General features: G+C 39.5%; 1 protein-coding gene across 1 annotated transcript in view; it reads right to left on the bottom strand.

The window, feature by feature from the left end:
- Positions 1 to 26,263, bottom strand: part of CC2D2A (coiled-coil and C2 domain containing 2A) — a 140,311-nt gene that overhangs the window by 92,809 nt on the left and 21,239 nt on the right. The window contains exons 5-8 of the mRNA XM_012472423.3: positions 9,897 to 9,985; positions 9,491 to 9,592; positions 2,129 to 2,230; positions 654 to 827 (exon numbers count right to left, since the gene is read on the bottom strand). Of these exons, the coding sequence (XP_012327846.2) occupies positions 654 to 827; positions 2,129 to 2,230; positions 9,491 to 9,592; positions 9,897 to 9,985 (467 nt within the window). The remainder of the gene's footprint in view (positions 1 to 653; positions 828 to 2,128; positions 2,231 to 9,490; positions 9,593 to 9,896; positions 9,986 to 26,263) is intronic.

Genomic DNA, 26,263 nt, shown 5'->3' with positions numbered 1-26,263 from the left:
CACTTACTTTGTTTTCTGGTAAGAGCCATTCCAACAGATATGCAGGGATATCTCACTGTGGGTTTGATTTGCATTTCCCTACTGATGAATGGTGTAAGTATCTTTTTATGGGCTTATTGTCCATTTGCATGTCTTCTTTGAGAAATGTCTATTCAATACCTTTGCCCATTTTTAAATGATATCATCTCCTTTTTCTCACACATACCACCCACAATTACAGAATTTGAGTTGTAGCCTGGGTGTGGTGTTTGGGCACAAGAAGCTGCTCACTTTGTAAGGTTATATGGTAAGAGAGAGACTGAGGTTTCATTTGCCTTTCAGAGACACATATTTTGCACATGGAATAAATACATGGAATAAATAATCATTATGTGGAGTCTAGCAAGAAAAATCCACAAGCCACATTATTTAATTTTTTTTCTACAAAAGAAGGATCAACAGGTTTAATCAAGGTCCTTCCTACCACATTGTAGGGTCTAACCCAGAACTACAGGAAGCCACCTGAATTCAGTACTTGGGATTGCAACGCAGATGTGGAGTCTTTCTACTAGTGGTGGTGGGTTTCTCCTGAGCCACTTTGTTTCTTGCAGGGACATCACCCTTTTCCTCCTAGCCCTCCACCCACACCTCATTACCATCCTGATATTAAATACCGTTTCCTTTCCTCCTCCGTGTGCAGGTGGCTCTTCTTCCCCTTCCTCCTGCTCTAGATTAGTTCCCTCTCTGTGTCGTGCTTTTGGTTTTTTCTCTGATTCCTCTGGTTCAGGATCAAAGTTGAAAGTGAAGAAGTTATAGGCCTCTTCTGCAGAAGGGAAGCCAGGTGGAACCTAATGAAAAGCAAGGAGCAATTGCAATTTCACATTTCTAAGTTGTAACGAACGCTGCACAATTAACTGACAGCTGGCTTGATGTTAATGCGATCAGGCATATTCCAGGCCTCCGAAGCATATTGTCTTAGTAAAGGTGTGAGATTACTGGTAATGAACTTTAATGCCTGCCACAGGCAGTTGGAGGCCTCCTTTAATAGTAACTCTAATTAGTGACTTTTAAAAAACCCAGCAATTATTTACATTCCAATAAGTACATAAATAAGTTTATAGCAGTAAACACTTTAGAAAAGATTAAAATGACAAACAGTGGATTATTTTATCAGCCAATGCTGAGATAGTTTTGTTTTATTATGAGAAATATAGGATTTTTTAAGCAAATAACCTTTTTTTGTTGTTTCTCTTTTTGAGTTAGTACTCTCCTTTCTTCCCATTATGAAAGTCGGGGCAACTTCAGAGATGAACAAGTTGTCTTATCACTAACATCTCCTGTCTTTCCATGCACTCCCCCCTTCCTCAGGTGAGGCAATATTCTGATCTCTCCAGCTAGTCTGAAAGTTGAAGTCACTTCTCCTACTACTTTTTTCTTGTAGACTGCATGGCAACAGGAGTCAGGTTATGTTGTAGTCATTTATTTATTTATTTTGAAACAGAGTCTCGCTCCATCGCCAGGTGCCAGGCTGGAATGCAGTGGCACAATCTTGGCTCACTGCAACCTCCGCCTCCCAGGTTCAAGCAATTCTCCTGCCTCAGCCTCCCGAGTAGCTGGGACTACAGGCTCGTGCCACCACACCCAGCTAATTTTTGTATTTTTAGTAGAGACGGGGTTTCACCATGTTGGCCAGGATGGTCTTGATCTCTTGACCTCATGATCCACTCGCCTCAGCTTCCCAAAGTGCTAGGATTACAGGCGTGAGCAACCGCGCCCGGCCCATCACTTATTTATTTTTAATTTAGAGAATGTCTCACTCTGTCACCAAGGCTGGAGTGCAGTGATGTAATCACAGCTCATTGCAGCTTTGAGCTCTCGGCTTCAAGTGACCCTCCCATCTCAGCCTCCCGAGTAGCTGGGACCACAGGCGTGTGCCATCATGCCTGGCTAATTTTTGTATTTGTAGAGATGGGGTTTCGTCATGTTGTCCAGACTGGTCTTGAACTCCTGTGCTCAATCGATCTGCCCATCTTGGCCTCCCAAAGCACTGGGATTGCAGGCATGACCCACTGCACCTGGCCTGTAGTCATTCTCATCAGATATTTTTTTTAAATGCAAACAAATAATTTAAAAAGACAAGATTTCTCACCTGAGGTTTAGGTTTGATTTTTCGTGCAGAATCATGGAACTTTACTCTTGAATGACTTTGGGAATCAATTTCTTGTTGAGTACTTTCTACCTCTTTCCCTGGCTATATGAGTGGAAAAAAATGATAGATGAACCATTTAAACCAAGAAACTTCAGATGTTCTAAAATGAAGGTTAACCCCTCCCCACCCCCAAAGGCTTATCTTCTGATTGCTGCTATATCTCATCATTCCTAAGGCATGGAATGTTAGCAAATTTCAAATGCAGTCATACACTCCGTAGTGACAAACTGCAGAACTGATGGAGTTCCCATAGACTATAAATACAGTATTTTTACTGTACCCTTTTTATGTTTACATACAAAAATACTTACATTGTGTTACAGTTGCTATGGTATTCAACAAAAATAACATGCTCTTCAGGTTTGTAGCTAGGAATGTGGTTGGCTGTGCTGTGTAGGTTTGTGTAAGTACATTCACACAATGATGTTCTCACAATGATGAAATTGCCTAAGAACACATTTCTCAGAACATATCCCCATCATTAAGTGATGCATGACTCTATATTTGCTGAATATTTTCTTACTCATCTCTCTCAAGACTAAGCAAATATAAAATTTAATATTCAATAAGCTTTAAAATTAAAAGTGTTGGCCAGGCGCAGTGGCTCACGTTTGCACTCCCAGAACTTTGGGAGGCCAAGGTGGGCAGATCACCTGAGGTCAGGAGTTTGAGACCAGGCTGGCCAACATGGTGAAATCCCACCTTTACTAAAAATACAAAGATTAGCCGGGTGTGGTGGCAGGTGCCTGTAATCTCAGCTACTTGGGAGACTGAGACAGGAAAATCCCTTGAACCTGGGAGGTAGAGGTTGCAGTGAGCTGAAATCGCACCACTGTACTCCATCCTAGGAGACAGAGCAAGACTCTGTCTCAAATTAAAAAAAAGTGTTATCTCATCCTATAAATTAAGATTATCCACTTTACAGAGGATCGTTTCCAAACAGTCTATAAAGAAAAACATTAATAATGTCTGATTGTAAATCAGTCCAACATACATTCTCCAAGGCACATGGCCTGTCCTCACTTAGCCTCTGGTCCTGCTATCCAGCCTGGAAAGCTGAGCCCTCTGCCTCTACTTGCTCTATGTGATAGTTATCATATGGGTATGCCCTTTCTCCTCTGAAAGCTAATCTGCAAGGTGCTATTTTCTACTTTTTTTTTTTAATTAATTAATTTTTTTTTTACGGAGTCTCACTCTGTCACCCAGGCTGGAGTGCAGTGGTGTGATCTTGACTCACTGCAACCTCTGCTTTCCTGGTTCAAGCAATTCTCCTGCCTCAGCCTTCCAAGTAGCTGGGACTACAGGCACCCACCACAATGCCTGGCTAATATTTTGTATTTTTAGTAGAGACAGGATTTCACTGTTTTATCCAGGATGGTCTCTATCTCCTGACCTTGTGATCCACCCATCTTGGCCTCCCAAAGTTCTGGGATTACAGGTGTGAGCCACTGTGCCTGGTCTGTTTTCAACTTCTTACCTATCTTCTTTCTAATCCCGCTGTTTTAAAACCCCGACACTCCTCCTTTTTAATGAAGCACAATCTAAATCCCAAGCAATTTTGAGTAATTCTAAGCCATTTCAGTAGTATATATAGGCATTCATCACAAGAAGGAACATACTTATTCTACCTATGAAAGAAACTTGATCATTATTATATGGACTGAGAATTATTTCACAGCATAGAATGTCACCCAACAACAGTAATGTAGTGTGCAATCTTCACTGGGGACCTTCAATATATCCCTCCCAAGTCCTACCTGTTCCTCAAGACCACATGAAGCTACTTCCTTTCTCCATCCTAAAATGAACTCTCTTTTTCGGAATCAAATTGTCTGATTCATGTCAGGCACTGTCCTGTAGAGCTTGGCAATTGAAACCGTGGGCTCTGAAGTCTGACTCCTTGGCTTTGAATTTTAACTTCACCACTTACAACTTAGGCCACTTGGGAAGAGCATCAAATAAGGAAATGTGCATAAAAAATCACCAGTTAGGTACATTAATGGTAGCTATTATTATAATGTTACTAGCTTTTTCTTACATGTCTTTTTTTTTTTGTCCATACTTTGTATGCACATGATATGACTAAACATTTTAGTTTAGCCCATGGGAAACCAGAGCCTGTAGCAAGGGTTTTTCTGTGCCTGTAGTTGACTCTGAGAAGTGACACCAAGGAATAGGAATTGGGGACTGGGAAGAATAAAGCAGGTGGAAAGTCAGTGCAGGAGAACTTTATTGGGAAGGTTACCACTGTGGGCAAGAGAGTTTAACCCACAGGGATCCTCCGAGGAATCATGTAGACTGCTTCTCAGAACTGTCCGCCAGGGACATAGAAGAGGGGAATATTTGTCTAATGGCTCCTGTTCCAGGTGGTTGGAGGGGCTCAGAAACAGATGGCCCAAAATATGGTGCTTTGACATGCTGAACTGAAGAAGAAGCCTCAAGTTCTCTCTGACCTCCCCACCCTTGATGCCAAATTCCATCTCTCCTAAAGCACAGAACAAGGTTGTTCTCCGAAGTTCCTTTACCTTCCTGAGTCCAAACCTGCCAAAGAAGACAGTGACCTTTGGCCCCTCCTCTGAGTGTTCATTAACTGTCCCCATATCGCAGGAAGAAAGACTGAAGTCTGTCAACACACTTGGACAGACTTTTACCAAAAACCATTGTCTGCTCTGTTGGGCCCAACAGATTTTGTCCAAGGGCATTGTATGTTCTTCAGACCCATTGAATTCCTCTAAAAATCATTTGCCACTCGCTAAAATCATCCACACTTCCCCATCTCTCTTTCCTCCAGGATGAAAGGCCCATAACTATCTGTACTCCTTGCAAGTTGATAAATGTATATGCCTTTTCTCCTATTAATCTACCTTTTGTCAGCTGATTTTCAGTGAACTTTCAGAGGGTGAAGGGGATGTTTCTCCTTGGCCCCTACATAGTTGGTGACTGCAGCAGAGGGTGTTAAGCCCCTGGTGCTCCCAGTTTTGCATATGTGTCAGAATACCTGAGTGGGTCTCCACAAGCCTTCTGGAGAGGCAGGGATACCCCTGGAATGAAACCTGGCGGTATAGTAAAGTGAGGTGCTGTCAAATTTCACTTAGGTACAGTTAATGGTGCTGTCAAATTTCACTTAGGTCCAGTAATGCCCAGAATAAAAACGAGGGTGTCAGTTGGGTACAATCTATCATAGTATCAAGTGACTATATATAGTTTCCTTTTATGTTGAATTCTATACTTCTCCTTCATTTTCTCATTTTGTAGTGTTAAGGTTAAATAATTATCTACCAACTCAATTGTACAAAAGTTGAAGCTTTGGTAATCAATACATTCCACAATTTTGCAATGCAAAATGAAGTTATTATTTGTCTTGGTAAATTTCAGTATTTTAAATGTTTTTGAGTTTGAGGAAAGAAGCAGATGATTATTACCTAGTGTACGGACAATTTTTTAAAAACTGAAGTGGAATAAAGATCAGATTCCTGTGCTTGGTCAGGAAGGCTTTTTAAGATTCTGCCAAGTCAGGTCCCCTTGTAAAACAGGGTCAAGACTTTCTCACAAATTGTTGATGATGCCATTCTATTTCTGTCTGCCCACCTCCTATAGCACAGGAGAGAGACTGACGTGTTTGAAAACACACAAAACAAACCGAGAAGTCAACCCATGAGAGAGAAACTTGGCTCTGTATAGGCAAGCTTGGGCTTAGAGATCTGTGAAGATGATGATAATAAAACACAAGACCACGCAGAAAGCCTAACACTAGTAATCTAGAAAATAATTAGGTTAAACTGCAGGTGGCAAAATATGTGGAGATTATTATTTTTGTTTATTTCCATTGGGTTGGTATAGAAAATATGCTCAGATAATATAATATCACTGATGTGATTTATTGCAGTATTGATGGTTTTGTTACAATATTTACGGACTTGATAAAAAAGTATATAATATAATTTTTGTGAAAAATCTTCAAAAGTTTTAAAGTGAATTATATTAATATATTTAAGGTCATTAATTATACTTAAAATGATTGAGCATGCTGAGTTAAATTTTAAAGAACCATTATCTATAATATATTTATATAATCTTAAAGTAATAATTACAATCAATTTCAATCTAGCAATCAAATATTGAGTGCCTATCATTCATATGGGCACATTTCCATCTAGGAATTCATTCTCACCCTTAAATTTGTTGTATCCTCCAAGAAGGCTCTAGGGCCCTCTTCTGACTGGGACTAGACCAATTCAAGTCTCACTGCTTTTGTTATAGCATAATTACAAAATGTATTTGCTCTAGCCCTGATCTCTCTTCTAAACCAATTTCTTAAAAGACACCCTAATCTGATTGTTTTGTAGACCCCTCAAATTTTTATATATGCTTGATACTGGTCCTGATACTAATCAAGATACATGATTTGCAAATAAATTCTCCATTCCATGTGTTCTTACTTGTTCAATGGTTTCCTTTGAAGTACAAGTTTTTAATTTTGATGAAGTCCAATATAGCTATTTATTCTTTTGTTACTTGTGCTTTGGGTGTCAGATCAAAGTAAGCCATGGCCTAATTCAAGATACCTTAAATTTTACATAACCTGAATTTGAGGCTGGGATGAGGTACCATTTTGGTGGGCTGCTAACAGCACCCACCGCAGAGCTGAATCCCCCTATACCTCCACTGGCTCTTAACCCCATTGAGCTCCTCAAGGGTGAGCTGTCACTGCCATCGCTATGTGTTCTGAGTCTATTGGACACCTGGCAGGAAGGAGTTTCTCATAAATGCTGGCTGAGCAGCAGGTAGGTTCGGTTCAAGGATCAGATCTTGGGTAACCTGAGACAGTGAACCAGGACCACATGTAGAGAAATTCTGGTCATATCTAGTGGAGGCCAAGGTTTCAAGGTTCTGTGTTACTTCTACTTTGATATTTATGTGTTCTTAGAGATTTGCATTTGTTAACCAATTGCAAGTCTGCTGAGTATAAAGTGAAAGGAAATACAAAAGAGATTAAGCAGTGGTTTGCATTGGTAAATGTGGATTACTGACAAAAGTATTCCTAACTGGTTTCTTCTCTTCTCACTGAGTATGCAGCATCTAACAATCACTAATACTTAAATAGAGAGGGCTGACCATGTGCCCAGTACTATGTGAAACACTGTAACATGTATTCACTCATTTAATCCTCAAAACAATACCAAGAACTAGGTTCTGGTATTACCCTTATTTTACACAGGCAGGAACAGGGGTCTGGAGGTAGTTAAACTCATGCCAAAGGTCACAGGCAGCCGTTAGCCCTGGGCAGCTGAAGTTCAGTATTTGTGCTCTTTGTGTACTAAATTTTTTGACCAACAGGATATTGAACCTTTGTTTTCAGATATTCCTTCTGGATTTGAGGTATATACATGAAGAAATGTGCTTGTGAGATGTTCTATTGTGAATATGTGACTTGGTCTAAAGACAAAGCAGTTGATGTTTGCCTCAATACCATAAGAATGGTACTTAGGGAATATGGAATACTATGAACATACAAGCCAAGTCCTGATCACAAAGAGAAATAAACACCCTAGTAGCCAAGGGAGTATATTTTTACTTCTACAACTTCCAGCTTTATTTGAGATATCAGTATTTGTGGCCCATGGACAGTGAGAGCTATGTGAATAAGGATATCTATGTTTTGAAATGGTGTTGTGAAATCATTTTCAGTCAGCAGATACAGAAAAAGCCAGATATAAAAAACTGGAACCTCCTATCACTTAGCTAACATGACCAGATGCTTAGCTCACATGCCCTCCAAAATAACCAAAGTACCTGTTTCAAGCTGATGAGATTATTGATATTTTTCTTTATTTTCCAATATTTTAAAATTATGGCTTTTATAGAGAAGAAAATAAACGGAAATTAAAAGAAAGAAATGCTTTTTTAGTAGAATGCATCATGAAGGCGTATAACAAATTGTCATAAAGCCATTTCATTGGACTGACTAGTGTTCCTACTGAAGACCACAAAACATAAGCAGGGCTGCAACATTCCTTATAATTATGCAACCTGTGTGACCTGTTCGGGGTGAATATAGGTAACATTTTATAACACCTCATCCTAGAAAAAGAAAAGGCATCATTTAAGAAATCAGAAATATCCTTAGAACTTGGGCTTCTTTGTCTTATCGGTTAAAAACAACCCAAACCAATAAAAGCAACAAAAACCGATTGGGTTGGAGTTGCAAACACCTCCTGAGCCATTTGCTGTTTTTCTTTCTCTTCCTTTTTCTGCCGTCTTAGCTTAGCGCTTACCCCTCATTGACATCTCTGTTTTTCTTTTCTGGGCTCTCTCTCCTCCTCAAGGGCTTTAACTCAGGTTTTCTCCAAAGGCACTCGCAGAACTTCAACACTCACCACAGTAGAAACACTTCCCTAATCTGTTTCTCTAGGCCTGGGCCCTTCCTCTGTGTCTCTGGAGGAACACATATTGAGATTCCTCACCAGCACCTCAGATGCAAATGAAATTCACTCTAGGGCATTCAGATTGCCTCCCCATCCTGTTGTCAATAGCTTTCCATGTCTTGTAGGAAACTACTGAGGCTCCTAAATGTGACATTCAAGGACCCTTAACATCTGACTCCATTTTTTTCTACTGCACTTTTATCTCCCTGCTTTCTAGCAAGATCCATGTATCCAGCCATGCTGATCCAATGAGACAGACTGGAAGTGATACAGAGCTGGGATCAAATCCCGACTCGTCCGCATGTGTGCTCTGTGGCCCCAGGTGGCTTCGCATCTACTCTGACCCTTGGTTTCCTCATCTGTTAAATGTGAATGAAAATAACAGTACTTGCCCTGTAGGGATGGTGCAATGCGGTAACATGGGACAAAGGTGGCAAAATACCTGGCACAGAGTAGTACCATATAAATAGTAGCTATTATAAGAATAATTACTTTTGAAGTAGGGTCTCACTCTGTCGCTCAGGCAGGACTGCAGTGGCATAACCATAGCTCACAGCAACCTTGAACTCCTGGGTCTAAGTGATCCTCCCACCTTGGCCTCCTGGGTAGCTGGAACTACAAGCATAAGCCATCATGCCTAGCTAACTTTTTAATTTTTATTTTTAGTAGGGGTGGGATCTTGCTCTGTTGCCCAGGCTGGTGTTGAACTCTTGGACTCAAGTGATTCTCCCACCTCAGTCTCCCAAATTATATTATAATTATTAATAAGCATTTAATATCTCCTCTGTGCATAGCTCTGCTCTAAAACCTTTTGCTGGAAACTTTATATTCTGCTTCCTTGGTTTTGATCACAAAGTAAAGATGGTCCATTTCTCACCTCTGTGCCAAATTCAGTCTCAAGTTCTTTCTTACTTGGACTTCGTAAGTGCCTGGGCCGAGGAGTGGGGATTTCCTGCAGCAATGCACTTTCTGCTTTGGACTAAAAAGTCAAACAGAAAATTACTGCTACATGATGTCAGGAATGCTGAGAAATAATCAGTAAAAAAATACTGCTATCCTTCTTTAAAGGGTAAGCGCAAGGAATATGGTTTAGAAAAATGACATTAAATTCTGAAGCATCATTTTCATCTGTGCCAATGCAAAATAAGACGTTAACATTTAAAACTTGAAAGACAAATTGAATGGTATTCAAATCCATGCAGTTTGGAGCACAAAAGTAAGCTAGACAAGCCCTGGAAGATTGCAATCAGCACTGAACAGAATATTCATGTGGTTTCTCTCACCCTCGCAGCTTGCAGTTTCTCCCTCATGCGTCCCCTCATGGAGAATTCTGCAAAGCCTGTTCTGGAAGTTGAAGGAATTGGAGGTAAGCCTTAAACAGAGGAAAAGAAAAAGGAAAATTACTTTAAAAAAATTCCCTCCCCGCAAAGGGAAGATTAAATTAAAAAAGAAATAAGAGAACATAATTTTAGTTTGAACATTTAGAACTTCACATAAGCAAACATGAGATCATGTTGCCAACCATCCTTTTGACGTAATAAGTACATGTCCTGACTTTTCTGACACTGACAGTGCAAACCTCAGTCCTGCCTGGCACTGTCAGCTTGACTTAACTAAGAATAAAATGAATGACACTTGACTTTTCAAGGCATATGAATACTTACCAATTCAATTGCCACTGGGAAAAGGCTCTCAAATTTGTTGATTTGGGAAACAGGCTTGTCAGATGAATGGGTGGCTAATGAGTTTGAGGTTTCAGGGTTTAACTTTCAACTACACTGATAACTTTGATCAGAGAAACCTTTTCTATAGGCCCAGGCCTAGCCCTGGGTTTTATCATAGAGGCAATATGCATTTTATGTAAATTATTGAATATATCCATAAATACCATGAACTATCAGGCAGCTATTGTGTGCCAGGCTGTGATATCTGCATCAGATGCATTTCTTATCAATTTTTATGCTATCTTTGTGAGGAGTATCACAGGTATTATCATCACCAGCTATCATGGAAATGAAGGCTCCACATTCCTGCGTGATAAATGAGTGGCTCTACCATCACACACATAGAATGTGGAATGCTTGGGATTTGGTCCCAGCACCACATCCCCCAATTCTCTAAACCATTACAAAAGAGGTGGAAGTAAAATGGAGTCTTTGGGGAACAGAATGTTAGCATGGGTGGAGCAGAATGTCTTTTCTAGGATGAAGAAGGACTCAAGATTGCAGAAGGATTTTGGGGTCAAGTTATGGAAAGCCTCTGATGTCACATTAAGGAGTCTTGGCTATATTCCTCAAGCAGTGCAGACATCAAGAATGTGCAGGGAGGAGGATGCGAATGCACGCAGCATTTTCAGAAGTTGCACCTGGGGGTGCAGGTAAGGATGGTTAGGGTGGAGTGGGTGAGGCACCAGGGACCCCAGTCAGGATGTCCTGATATGAGATAAGAAGGGAAGGGGGTCAGTTTGAGTCAGTAAGACAGGCCTCACAAAGGAGAATACAATAGGGCTTAGCAGCAATTGGTAGGTATGGACCAATGGTCAGCAGTAGCAGAGCAACGGTTGTGTCTTCTGGGAACTTGTTAGATACACAAATTTTCAGGCATACTCCAAAACCTAGAGGTACAGCCCAGACACCAAGGGAGTTTAAACACACACTCAACGTGGAAGACCGCGGCATAGAGAAAGAAGGAAAGGTTTCAACATGAGGAGTTTGATGCTGCTGAGAAAGAGAAATGAGACGGGGAAGTCAGACTGGGAGGTGCCGAGGTTAATTTGTCTGGGGCCAGATGGGTCTGAGGTGCTTGACCAGGACACCAAGCTCTGGGACAGGGGCCAGACTCAACAGTAAAGTCTTGGGAAGGCTTTGAACCATGGTGAGTGCTGAAGCTTTGAGAAAGGACTGTTTCCTGAGGAGAGAAGGATTCTCATGCTTGTAGACAATGACACTGTCAGGGAGGAAGGCAACAGGTGACAGTAAGAAGAGAGGTAGAAGGAAAAGTGGCAGAGAGAAGGCAAAGATAACAGGTCTGCAGGTTCCTCCTGAGCCTGCTTTATGCAAGCAAAGACAATAATCACCGGCCTCAAAGCCCATTTCTGCAGCACAGCCACTCTGTTTCTTGGGTTGTGCATTCTTCCACATGTGTGATAGAAAGCTATAAAATACTACCTATATCATGCTCCCAACTATCACTTACTTTATGCCTGTATGGAGGCATGAAATATTCATGGTAATGATTAGAGTCTGGTGTGCATGTGTTGAGGTTCAAAGTTCTTTAAGAGAATCTCCATTAGCTTAATAAAATAGCCTTTGATATTCTTTTAAAACTCACTAAAAATCAAGTCATTTTTCATTTTAAAGATAATATAACTATGGTAGATTATGTTCCTGTGACATATGTGCAGAGACCTGAGACTTCCTTCATTGCATCTGTCACATTAGGTTTTGGTCAATGGCAGATCCCAGATACAACGGATGGTCCCACAGGATTATAATGGAGCATATGTAGAGATCTGATCTATGGCACCTGATACCAGTTTTGCAGATTAAGTAGGAGAAATAACTGATATTCAGTAATGACCCTGGGACATTTGGTTTTCCATATTAAAAAAATACAGAAATAAATATATATACTATCTAGGTTTGTGTAAGTATGCTTTATCATGGTCCCATAATGACATAATCACTCAGTGATGCTTCTCAGAATGTCTCCCTGTCATTAAATGATACACGACTGCATTTGTTAGGCTATTTGATTAGCACCTGTTTCCTCTCCAGGTTCTAAGGTTCCCAGCCGTGTAGGGAAGGCACACTGTAAGTATCACTAAGCATGTGTGGAATGCCTGGGTGGGTAAACTAGGGCTTCTAGACTGAATCCCTGCTTCTTGCCAATGCTTTCCTCTGGCTGACCATTTACTGTGCCTCTGCTCCTATCACCGACCCCCTCACCAACCAGTGAGAAGCCTTTTCAAAACTAGTACGTTTTTATGAACATAAAAAATAATCTTATTTACCCCACCTTAAAAATTCAGTTTTTTTCAGTTTACATAAAACAGTTACTACTTGTACACAGTTTACTAGAACAATTTTATGAATTATTCTTTAAAAGAGAGACAAGATATTTTATTAAACACTATCTCTTCTGAATAAAGAAACTGAAGTGGCTTTATTATTAGTTTTAAAAACACTGGCAATTTTTTAAACCATAAAAAGTAGCTCTTGCCTGATTCTTTTTTGAAATTATGACATTTATCACTTTTAATAGACTTTATTTTTTAGAGCAGTTTTAGGTTCACAAAAAAGTTGAGGGGAAGTTACAGAGACTTCCCATATTTCCCAGCCCCAATAGGCTTAGTTTCCCTGATGATCGTGCCCCCCACCAGAGTGGCACATTCATTACAATTGATGAACCTACACTGATGCATCAATCACCCAAAATCCATAGTTTGCCTTGGGATTTACATTTGGTGCTGTATATTCTATGGATTTGGATAAAGCTATAATGATATGTATCCAGCCTGATAGAATCATACACAGTAGTCTCACTCCCCTACAAATCATCTGTGCTCCACCCATTCAGCCCTCTCTTCCCTCTACTTTTGGGCAACCACTGATCTTTTTATTGATTTTTTTTTAAGTCTGTGCTACTAAAAGACATGTAGAGAATTTAAAGATTTCCAAGTCAGGTCTGTACAACTAGCTGATGACATGTCATCTCCCAGCTGAGTGTGACCAGCTGAGAGTAAGAAACGTATTGGAGGACTTTTGAACTTGGTTTTTGTAGCATTAGATCAGTGAAGGAAAAACAGAAAGGAACCATGATGGTGTGAGGGATATTATACTTAAAAAGGTACTTCAAACAAAATAAATGTAATCTTCACTTGTTTGAGACCAGATAATAATGAAGACTTTTTAAAAAAGATAGTATTACTAACATGACATCCATGGAAGCCAAGGGTACCAGTTCACTTCCTTTGACATAATAACTAATGGGGTTAAGTACTTTCATTTTTGTCTTGGTAGAATATGGCAAACAATGTTTCTTTAAACAGCTGGAAATACTAAGACAACCCTCATTAAACATTTTTCTCCTAATTTATTGTCAGTTGCTCCACTCCATTACTAATCAGCTACATGATCTCGAACTGGCTCTCCCTTTCAATCCCTGCAGGTGAGAACTGATCTGCCAGGCTTGAGGAAGGGCTTGATTTCACATTTGCAAAAAGAGGCATATTCAGAAAATGGCCCTTTGACATAGCTAAGAAAACATGACATGAATAAAGTTTCTGTAGCATCAAATACAAAGTGTGATGAAAATTAATTTTTTTAAATTAAGATTTGATTTGAGAGCATGTAAGAACTTACAGATAATAAGAGAATTTTAGGGCATTCCATTAAAAAGATATACATAATGTTAATGTAGTATGAAATGTGGATTTCTTTGGCAAAGTGATGTTTTTCATCAGACACAGCAAGAGATTACATGTTCAGTAATGTTGTACTTGCTCCCAAGCAAACCCATTAACCCCAAGGCTACATGAGCCTTATGTTTGAAATGGCTTTCAGATCCTCTCTGTACTCTCTCTCCTCTTTCCTATCACCCACACTCACTGTTCCCCAGTTACTTCTCTTTTTAGGCTTAATAAAGTGGTGGACACTCTCCATTTTTCTCTTAAGCACTTCTGTTATACCTGATCCCTCAGAAAACCCAACCATGTTTTCCTAATAAAATAGGTATTTCATTTCAAATAATTTTCTGTTCCTCTCATGTTATGTCCATAAATTGATGTGATCCAGAATCCTGATGCCTCCCTTACATTTTTCATAAATAACAGTTTTGTTGACACATAAGCCACATACCACAGGGTCCTGCTTTTAAAATGTGCAGAACACATGAATAGGCATTCTCTAAGACAGAAGTACAATTGACTAAAAAGCACATAAAAAGATGTTTAACATCATTTAGTCATCGGGAAAATGGAAACCAAAACCACAATTAGGTACTACTTCACCCCTACAGGATCACTGTAATAAACAAGACAGATAATAACAAGTGTTGACAAGGATGTGGATAAATTAAAACTTCAGTGCTAGTAGGAATATGAAGTGCTGTACTGACTTTGGAAAACATTTTGGTAATTCCTCTAAATCTTTGGCAAATATTTAAAAGTATGACAAAATTTATATCAACTTAAAAATATGCAAAGAGAACTTAGTATTTCCATAATTATTGCAGAGGTAGTGGACAAAAGAGTTACAGGGACACAGGCTTGGACTATCTTCTACTTCTGCCTCTCCATTTCCAATGCTCAAACCACACCACAAAGTTATCTTTCTCTAATGGAAAAATTCCAGGATAGACTATAAAATATAGAGATAAGGGGGTAGGAAGAACATGAGGCAAAAGCCAGCTTGACTTCAGTAGCAAAAATGGGAGAATAACAGAGTTGAGAGGAAAAATGTATTTCTGGGCTCTCTAATCTGTTCCATTGGTCTGTATGTATGTTTTTGTACCTGTACCATGCTGTTTTGGTTACTGTATCCTTGCAATATAGTTTGAAGTCAGGTAGTAGATGCCTCCAGCTTTGTTCTTTTGCTTAGGATTATGTTGGCTATTTGGGCTCATTTTTGCTTCCAAGTGAATTTTATAATAGTTTTTTTCTAATTCTGTGAAAAATATTGTCAGTAGTTTGATAGGAATAGCATTGAATCTTAAATTGCTTTGAGCAGTATGTCCAATTTAAAAATATTGATTCTTCTTATCCATGAACATGGGATGTTTTTTCATTTGTTTGTGTTATCCCTGATTTCTTTCAGTAGTGTTTTGTAATTCTCCTCAGAGAGATCTTTCCCCTTCTTGGTTAGCTGTATTTCTAGGTATTTTATTCTGTGTGTGGCTATTGTGAATGTGATTGCATTCTTGATTTGGTTCTCAGCTTGGACATTATTGGTGTACAGAAATGCTACTAATTTTTGTACATTGATTCTGTATTCTGAAACTTTGCTGAAGTTGTTTATCAGATATAGGAATCTTTGGGCAGAGGCTATGGGGTTTTCTAGGTATAGAATCACATCGCTTGTGAAGAGAGATAGTTTGACTTCCTCTCTTCCTAGAAATAAAGCCACTCATCTACAACTATCTGATCTTTAACAAAGCTAACAATAACAGCAATGGGGGAAAGGACTCCCTATTCAATAAATAATGCTGGGATAACTGGCTAGCCATATGCAGAACACTCTTTCCTTTCACCATATATAAAAATCAACTCAAGATGGATTAAAGACTTAAACGTAAAACCTAAAACTTTAGAAACCCTAAAAGAAAACTAGGAGACATCATCTGGATGTTGGCTCTGGCAAAGACTTCAAGATGAAGTCTCCAAAAGCAATTGCATCAAAACCAAAAATGACCAGTGGGACCTAATTAAACTAGAGAGCTTCTGCACAGCAAAAGAAACTATCAACAAAATAAACAGACAGCCTATAGAATGGGAGAAAATATTTGCAAACTATGCAACTGACAAAGGTCTAACATTCAGAACTACAAGGAACTTAAACAATTCAATAAGCAAAACACAAATAACCCCGTTGAAAAATGGGCAAAGAACTTGAACAGATAATTTTCAAAAGAAGACATACTTGTGGCCAACAAGCATATGAAAAATGCTCAATATCACTAACCATTAGGGAAATGCAAATAAAATAGAAATAAATAAATGCAAATGAAATAGAAATAAAGCCACACATCTACAACTATCTGATCTTTAACAAAGCTAACGATACCATCTTACACCAGTCAAAATAGCTATTACTATATTAAAATGTCAAAAATAACAGATATTGGCAAGATTGAGTAGAAAAGGGAATGCATATACAACGTGGGTGGGAATGTAAATTAGTTCTGCCACTGTGGAAAGCAGTCTGGAGATTTCCCAAAGAACTTAAACTAGAACTATCATTTGGCCCAGCAATCCCATTACTGGGTATACACACAAAAGAATATAAATCATTCTACAATAAAGACACATGCACTCACATGCTCATCATAACACTATTCACAATAGTAAGTACATGCAATCAACATAGGTGCCCATCAATGGTGTACTGGATAAAGAAAATGTAGTACATATACACCATGGGATACTACGTAGTCATAAAAAGAATGAATTCATGTCCTTTGCAGAAACATGGATGGAGCTGGAGGCTATTATCCTAAGCAAATTAATGAAGGAACAGAAAACCAAATACCACATTTTCTCACTTATAAGTGGGTGTTAAACATTGAGCTACATATGGACAAAAATAAGGAAACAATAGAGGCTGGGCGTGGTAGTTCACGCCTGTACTCCTAGCACTTTCAGAGGCCGTGGCAGGAGGATTGCCTGAGCTCAGGAGTTAAAGACCAGCCTGGGCAACATGGTGAAACCCTGTCTTTAGTAAAATACCAAAAATTAGCTGGATGTGGTAGCATATGCCAGTAATCAGCTACATGGGAGGCTGAGGGAGGAGAATCACTTGAATGCCGGAGGTGGAGGCTGCAGTGAGCTGATATTATGCCACTACACTCCAACCTAGGCAACAGAGCAAGACTCTATGTAAAAAGAAAGAAAAAGAAAGAAAGAAAGAAAGAGAAAAAGAGAGAAAAAGAAAGAAAAAGAAAGAGAAAGAAAGAAAAGAAAGAAAGAAAAAGAAAGAAAGAAAGAAAGAAAGAAAGAAAAAAAAATAAAAATAAAAAGAAACAATAGACATTGGGCCTATTTGATGGTGGAGGGTGGGAAGCAGGTAAGGGTTGGAAAACTACCTATTGAATATTATGTGGATTACCTGGGTGACAAAATGATCTGTATACCAAACCCCCACAATATGCAATTCACCCATGTAACAAACCTACACATGTACCCCTTGAACCTAAAAGTTGGAAAGAAAATTAATACATAATTTGTGAAGTCACCATTCTTTGTTTTTAAATTTACATATTCTTCACTTTATTACATATTGTAAGAGTAACTATATGTTGTCTATCAAAGTGTAGTTGATTAACACTAATTTAAAACTTTCCAATTTTGGACATTAAAACAATGTAATTAGTGGACAATCCGATGCAAGATCCTAGGATAGCATTTAAGCCACAATCAATGGTCTGGGAACATAGGACATGACTTCATTGTTGGGCAGGTTTTTACCCAGGGCAAGAAAAGAGTCCAAAAGGTTATTGGTGGCTGTCACTAGAGTCATTGTTTTCTTCTCCTGGTTTTCTAATTTTTATGAAATAGACTAGTATCACTTGTGAAGTGTCACTACATTAAAAAAAAAAAGTCAAAATGGGCTGAGAACAAACTGGCTGTCCGTGGGTATGAGCCCAGCACCGCTGACAGTTCACATTTGCTGAGGTGCTCTGGAGGGACTTCTCTGGTCACTTTTTTCTAGTTCTCTCAGGCTCACTCTTTCAGAGTCCCACCAGCATTTTCATTTTATGTTAGCTGAAAACCCAGGAACCCTGCTCTGGCACATGCATCTCTTTCTCATGTGGGGGTCCTTGGGTCTTGGGATCCTGGCCCTGCTCAGTGCCCCTTCCTCTTTGTGCTTCAGCAGATGGCGCAGGCTTTGGGACCATCAGCCTGGACAAGACTTGGTGCTCTCATGCTGTTGTGGTGGTGCACAGGGCACAAGGCTCCAAACAGGACTTCCAGAGACTCTGAGAATGGTCAGGAATATCACAGATATATTCTGATATGGAGATTCTACTTAGGATTGAGTCTTCCACATTGTCTTCTACAGAGTGGAAAAAAATACTAATAGGTATTTAGTATTTTAGTATTTTCCAAGAACTGCATGAGAAATGCTAGGTTAAGTGTGTGTAGTCTCAGAACAAGCTTCTAAAATTCCCAAGCGTAGAAATGATATGAAAAGTTTCTCAACTTGAAGTCTTTTTTGGGGCAGTCCATTTCTAAGAGGATGCTAGTATTCTATGGACTTCAGTTTTGGAAATGCTGTTTCACAGAATCTTGTCTTGACTTTCAATCATTCAACCAACAAATATTCTTTAAGCGCCTGTTATGTCTTCAAGGTACTAGGGATAGGGCAGTGAACAAGACAAATGAATGCCTCCACCCTCATAGAGAGTGTATGCCAGTGAAGGAGATGGACCACAAACAAGCTCTGTAGTTAGTATGTCAGATGGTGATAAAAGTGTAGAGACAAATAATGCAGGATCAGGGGATAAGGAGGGCTAGGAGGGAGAGGTGAATTGCAGTTTTAAATAGAGTCGGCCAGGCACAGTGACTGACACCTGTAATCCCAGCACTTTGGGAGGCTGAAGCAGGTGGATTGTTTGAACTTAGCAGTTAAGAGACCAGCCTGGGCAACATGGTAAACTGTTGTCTCTACAAAGTATAGTGGGGCACGCCTGTAGTCCAAGCTACCTAAAGTCTCAAAATTAGTGGGGTGAGGTGGGAAGATGGCTGTGCCTAGGAGGCAGAGGTTGCAGTGAGCCGAGATCACACCACTGCACTCAAGCCAGATCAACAGGGCCAGATCCTGTCTCAATAAATAAATAAATAAATAGAGTGGCCAGGTAAGAGGCTCAAGGTGACATAAGAACAGGTAAAGAAAGTGGGGGATCAAACCATGTAGACACCTGGGGGATGAGAATTTCAGGTACAAGCATTACTATCTGATGCAAAGACTCTGAGATAGAGCTAAGAATGATGTCAGGCCAGAGCAGAAATAGGGAACCCAAAAAGTAAGGGAACGGAATACTAGGATATTAGGTCATAGAAGTAAGGGGAAACCCAACCGCATAGGTCATCCTAAATAAGTTGGCATTAACAAATATGATGACATCAAGAAGGTGGTGAAGCAGGCATCAGAGGACCCTCTCAAGGGCATCCTGGACTACATTGAGCACCAGGCTGTCTTCGCTGACTTTAACAGTGACACTCACTCTTCCACCTTTGATACTGGGGCTGGCATTGCCCTCAATGACTACTTTGTCAAGCTCACTTCCTGGTATGACAATGAATTTGGTTACAGCAACTGGGTGGTGGACCTCATGGCCCACATGGCCTTCAAGGAATAAGACCTCTGGACCACAAGCCCCAGCAAGAGCATGAAAGGAAGAGAAAGGCCCTCAGCTGCTGAGGAGTCCCTGCCACCCTCAGTCCCCCACCTCACTGAGAATCTCCCCTCCTCACAATTTCCATGCAGACTTCCTGAAGAGGAAGGAGCCTAGGGAGCTCCACTTTGTGTACTATTAATAAAGTCCCCTGTGCTAAAAAATAAAAAATAAATAATAATAATAATAATTTGGCATTAACTCTGACTTGAGTAGAGCTATTAGAAGGTTTGAACAGAGAAGTGACATGAATGTATTTTCATAGGACCACTCTGGCTGTTGGGTTGAAAATGAGGGGTGAGAATGGAAGCAAAAAGATCAGTTAGGAGGCTACTGCAATATTCTAGATGAGAGGTGAAAGTGGCTTAAATCAGGGTGGTAGTGGTGGAGGGAGTGAGAAGTGATCATTAGATCTATTCTGAAGGTAGTGCAGACAGGACTTGATGGTAGGTAGGATGTGGGCAGACAGAAAGACAGGAGTTATGGATGACTCCAGGTTTTTGACCCAAGCAATAGAAAAAAAATTAAAAGTCCATTTAGTGAGGCGATGATGACTCCAGGAGAAACAGCTTTGGGTTAATAGAAACAAATCAGAAGGTCAGTTTCAGTTGAGTAAAATTTGAGTTGTCTCATAACACATAAGAGATCTAGAGAAATGTAAGACCTAAAACTATAAAACTTCTGGAAGAAAACATAGAAGAAAATATTCATGACTTTGAGTTAGCCAAATAATTTTTAGATACAATCCAAAAACACAATCCATAATAAAAATATAATAAATTTGAGTTTATCAAAATTTAAAACTTTTGTACTTCAAAGATGCTATTAAGAAAATGAAAAGATAAGCCATCAACTTGGAGAAAATATTTGCAAATTATGTATCTGATAAAGTACTTGTATCCAAAATACATAAATAATTTTTACAGCTCTATAGTAAGACAACTCAGTTAATAAATGAGCAAAAAATGTAAATAGCTGGGTGTGGTGGCTCACACCTGTAATCCTAGCACTTTGGAAGGCCCAGGCGGGTGGGTCACTTGAGGTCAGGAGTTCAAGACCAGCCTGGCTGATATGGTGAAATCCTGTCTCTATTTTTAGTAGAGACAGGGTTTTATTTTATTTTCAACTAAAAATACAAAAATTTTATTTTCAACTAAAATACAAAAATTAACTGGGTGTGGTGGCGAGTACCTGTAATCTCAGCTACTTAAGAGGCTAAGGCAAAAGAATCGCATAAGCCCAGGAGATGGAGGTTGCAGTGAGCCAAGACTGTACCACTGCACTCCAGCCTGGGTGAGAGAGTGAGACTCTGGTCTCAAACAAACAAACAAAAACAAACAAACAAACCAAAAGTAAACAGTCATTTTACTAAGAAGATATATAAATAGCTAATAAGAATATGAAAAAAATACTCAAAATCCTGAATCATGAAGGAAGTTCAAGTTAAAAGCTTGAGACACCATTATACATCTGCTGTAAAGGGTATAATTAAAGACAGATAATACCAAATGTTGGAAAAGATGTGGAAAAACTGGAACTTTCATATATTGCTGTCAGAAAAGTAAACTGATGCAGCCATGTTGAAAAGTATATGGGCAGTTTCTTAAAAAGTTACACATAAGTTTATCATACGACTCAGAGATGCTACCACTAGGAATCCTCCCAAAAGAAGTGAAAACATGAGTTTACACAAAGACATGTTGCAAGTGTTCATAGCCACACTGTGAATACCACCAAACTGAATATAATCCACATGTCCATCAACAGGTGAATGAACAAAGTGTAGTGTGTCCACATGATGAAATATAATTGAGCAACAAAAAGAAATGAAATTGAAATGTGGATATGTGCTACAATATTTATGAATCTCAAAAAACATTATGCTAAGTGAAAGAGGTCAGGTGCAAATCACTACAGATTGTATGATTCCATTTACTTGCAATGTTCAGAAAAGACATACTTACAAGGATAGAAAATAGATCAGTGTTTGTCTAGGGTTAGGGCTAGGAGTGGAGGCAAATAGGCACAAAGGAACTTTTTGGGGTGATAAAAATGTTCCAAAACTGGATTGTAGTGTGATATTGCATGTTTATATATCTGCCAAAAATTCATTAAATTGTACACTAACAATGGGTGAATTTTATGATATATAAGTTATTTTTAATAAGCCTACTGAAAATATGAGTTGTCTTATTAGATGTGCAAAAGTGGATGTTGAGTATGCAGTTGCATATTTCGTCTGGAAGAAGTCCACGCTAGAGATAAACATTTGGAACTGGTTGGTAAATGGATTGAATTTAAAGTCTTGAGATGACAATAATAATTGAGTGTTGAAAAAGACAAGAAAGCCAAGCACTGAAGCTAGGGGGGTCCAACATCGGGTAGTCGGGATGTGAATAAGAACAAGCAAAAGAGAAAGAGAGGCACAGCTAGTGAGGCAGAAGGAAAACCAGGCAAGTGCAGTCCTGGGAGCCAGGTACAAAAGTAGGAGGGAGTGGTGAGTACCATCAAATGCTGTGAAAATCAAGTAAGATAAAGACTAAGAACTGACTATTGAATTTAGCAAATGTGTGATTCATTGGTCACTTTGGCAAGGACATTGTCGATAAATGGGTGGGAGTGTGAGTTATATTGGAGTGATTTCAAGAGACAGTTGGAGACAAAAATGAGAAAAAATGAGTTTGCAGAAATTTTGCTTCAAAGAAGTTTTGTTTTTTTTTATTTGTTTGCTTTAAAGGAGAATAGGGAATCAGGGCTGTGAGTACAGATTAATTGAGGCCTTAGCTTTCCTCACAACTAATAATAGGTATTATTTATTTGTACATATCAGTACTTTAATTTAGTCTTCCCAGTACTGTGTGAGCTAGTGAACTGCAGCATTGGTGAATGGCTTGACATTTCCTACATTCTCCACTGTGCATCCTTGGATTAGAATGTTCATCCTATTCTCCAGCTGGCGGGCACTAAGGTAACCCCCAAGACCCAGCTCCTTCAGGCAACTCCCCTCTATGTCTCATGCTGTGCTTTATAACATTTCCCCATCCCTGGGCCAGTCTCTCCAGGTCCTCATGACTTTTTAAAAGTATGCCTAAAATAAACACTGTATTTCCTTTCATTTACATCATATTTCACTGGATTCTGAACTTTCTTTTCCACCAATACTGAGAAATTGGCTCCGAAATGATGCTTTAATCAGAGAAACTAACACGAATGAATGGAAAACAGATGTGAGTAATGAAGAAATTTATGTTCATAAGAAACTACTTAATGTGTGATAGTTACTCCCTCAAGAGATGGTGCAAGATGGAATCATGGGGGAAATGTGTGTACTTTTAAACTAGATGTTTATTTTATTTGGAACTATTCCACATTCATTGAAATGCTTTCTTTATTTGGAATATCATGACTATATATATGTTTGAAGAGCAGATTAGAAGCCAAGCTTTCACTGCATGGGTTTGTGGTGCTGTTCATTAGGAAGGTAGCACCTCTGGGCATGTGCCTGAAGTAGTGTGGGAGGCCATAGGTTGGGGTGCCAGTCTCTGTCTCTAACCTCTAAATGCAGCCCAACCTTGGAGACTTGTAGGACAGAGGGTCACAGGTTCAAGGTGAGGAACTGGCTGGTATCACTGAGGGGCAGCCCAGACTCATGAGAAGTTTGGGAAGTAAAATGTCAAAGGAAGAATCAAATATGTGGATCCAAATGTTGGAGCAGATTTGGTTGGAAAGACGTGGTGAGCATGGTGGTCAGGGTGGTAAGTAAGCACACCTAAGGCAGAGCAACACCTAGAGGGAAAAGCAGAGAGGCCACTTGGAGACACTGTTCACTCAGAGCACCCTCTGCATGCCAGCACTATGCTAAGCAGAGTTGAAAGTCAGGCTCTACCCTCAAGGACTGCTAGTTTGGTGAAGGAGGGAGGTGGTGTACCAATGAAAAGACGCCTCTGGGTATTCACATGGGCACAAGGGCCATGGGAGCAAAGAGAAGGTCTATTCAACTTACTATGGGGAATGGAGGATGTTTTCCAAATGGGGTGACATGTATATATTGATATTTGAGAGATGAATAGCTAGAACAAGACAAATGAAATCCCCAAACAGGAAATAGGCTGTTCTAAGGAGGGAGAGAGAGGTGGGTAGCCTGAGTATCATGCTGGTTTTTTTTTTTTTCTTTAAATGGCTAGCCATGTGCAGAAAGCAGAAACTGGACCCCTTCCTGACACCTTACACTAAAATTAACTCCAGATGGATTTAAGACTTAAACATAAGACCTAACACCATAAAAACCCTAGAAGAAAATCTAGGCAAAACCATTCAGGACATAGGCATAGGCAAGGACTTCATGACTAAAACACCAAAAGCATTGGCAACAAAAGCCAAAATAGATTAATGGGACCTAATTAAACTCCAGAGTTTCTGCACAGTAAAAGAAAATCATTAGCATGAATTGGCAACCAACAGAATGGGAAAAAATTTTTGCAATCTACCTATCTGACAAAGGGCTAATATCCAGAATCTACAAAGAACTAAAACAGATTTACAAGAAAAAAACAAACAAGCCCATTCAAAAGTGGGCAAAGGATATGAACAGACACTTTACAAAAGAAGACATATATGAGGCCAACAAACATATGAAAAAATGCTCATCATCACTGGTCATTAGAGAAACACAAATCAAAACTACATTGAGATTTTGGATGTAACACCCAAAGTACAGATTAAAAAAAAAAAAGCAAAAATAAACAAATGGGGCTATACTTAAAAGCTTCTGTGCAATTATTCCTCCCTTAGGAACACCAAACTGAACAACTATCTATGCAAGAAAACACCTTTATAAGAAACAAATAATCAAGTGAGTGATCACAGTATCTAGTTTTAATATAATAAAAAGGAAAGATGCATTGAGGAGCATAGCAAGGGAAGTCTTGCCTTGCCTACACCACCCTTTTTTCCAAACCCAGGCAGCACAGCACAGAGAAAGAAGCTATGTACTTGGAAGATAAAGAGTGAAGTGACCCTCTTCACAGAACTGGAAAAAAAATCTTAAATTTCATATGGAACCAAAAGAGAGCCCGCATAGCCAAGACAACCCTAAACAAAAGAACAAAGCTGGAGGCATCATGCTACCTGACTTCAAACTATACTACAAGGCTACAGTAATCAAAACAGCATGGTACTGGTACCAAAACAGAGATATAGACCAATGGAACAGAACAGAGGCCTTGGAGGCAACGCCACACATCTACAACCATCTGATCTTTGACAAATCTCACAAAAACAAGCAATGGGGAAAGGATTCCCTGTTTAATAAATGGTGTGGGGAAAACTGGCTAGCCATGTACAGAAAGCAGAAACTGGACCCCTTTCTGACACCTTACACTAAAATTAACTCCAGATGGATTAAAGTCCTAAACATAAGACCTAGCACCATAAAAACCCTAGAAGAAAACCTAGGCAAAATCATTCAGGACATAGGCATAGGCAAGGACTTCATGACTACAACATCAAAAGCATTGGCAACAAAAGCCAAAATAGACAAATGGGATCTAATTAAACTCCAGAGCTTCTGCACAGCAAAAGAAACAATCATTAGAGTGAATTGGCAACCAACAGAATGGGAAAAAATTTTTGCAATCTACCTATCTGACAAAGGGCTAATATCCAGAACCTACAAAGAACTAAAACAGATTTACAGGAAAAAAACAAGCCCATTCAAAAGTGGGTGAGGGTTATGAACAGACACTTTTCAAAAGAAGACACGAAAACAAACATGAAAAAATGAGGCAAACAAACATGAAAAAATGCTCATCATCACTGATCATCAGAGAAATACAAATCAAAACCACACTGAGATACCATCTCACACCAGTAAGAATGGAAATCATTAATAAATCTGGAGACAAGAGATGCTGGAGAGGATATGGAGAAATAGGAACACTTTTACACTGTTGGTGGGAGTCTAAATTAGTTCAACCATTGTGGAAGACAGTGTGGCGATTCTTCAAGGATCTAGAAATAGAAATTCCATTAGACTCAGCAATCCTATTACTGGGTATATATCCGAAGGATTATGAATTGTTCTATTATAAGAACACAGGCACAGGAATGTTCATTGCAGCACTGTTTACAATAGCAAAGACTTGGAACCAACCCAAATGCCCATCGATGATAGACTGGACAGGGAAAATGTGGCACATATACACCATGGAATACTATGCAGCCATAAAAAATGATGAGTTCGTGTCCTTTGTAGGGACATGGATGAACCTGGAAACTATCATTCTCAGCAAACTGATACAAGAACAGAAAATCAAACACCGCATGTTCTCACTCATAGGCGGGTGTTGAACAATGAGAACACATGAACACAGGGAGGGGAGCATCACCCACTGGGGTCTGTTGGGGGGAACTAGGGGAGGGACAGCAGGGGGTGGGGAGTTGGGGAGGGATAACATGGGGAGAAATGCCAGATATAGGTCATGGGGAGGAAGGCAGCAAACCACATTGCCATGTATGTACCTATGCAACAATCTTGCAT

Source organism: Aotus nancymaae, unplaced genomic scaffold (genome assembly GCF_030222135.1).
Source record: "Aotus nancymaae isolate 86718 unplaced genomic scaffold, 86718_ANA_hifiasm-v0.15.2.pri h1tg000006l, whole genome shotgun sequence".
NCBI classification, from domain to species: domain Eukaryota; kingdom Metazoa; phylum Chordata; class Mammalia; order Primates; family Aotidae; genus Aotus; species Aotus nancymaae.
The sequence above is the reverse complement of the archived record's forward strand: the minus strand, read 5'-3'. Positions and strand labels throughout refer to the sequence as shown.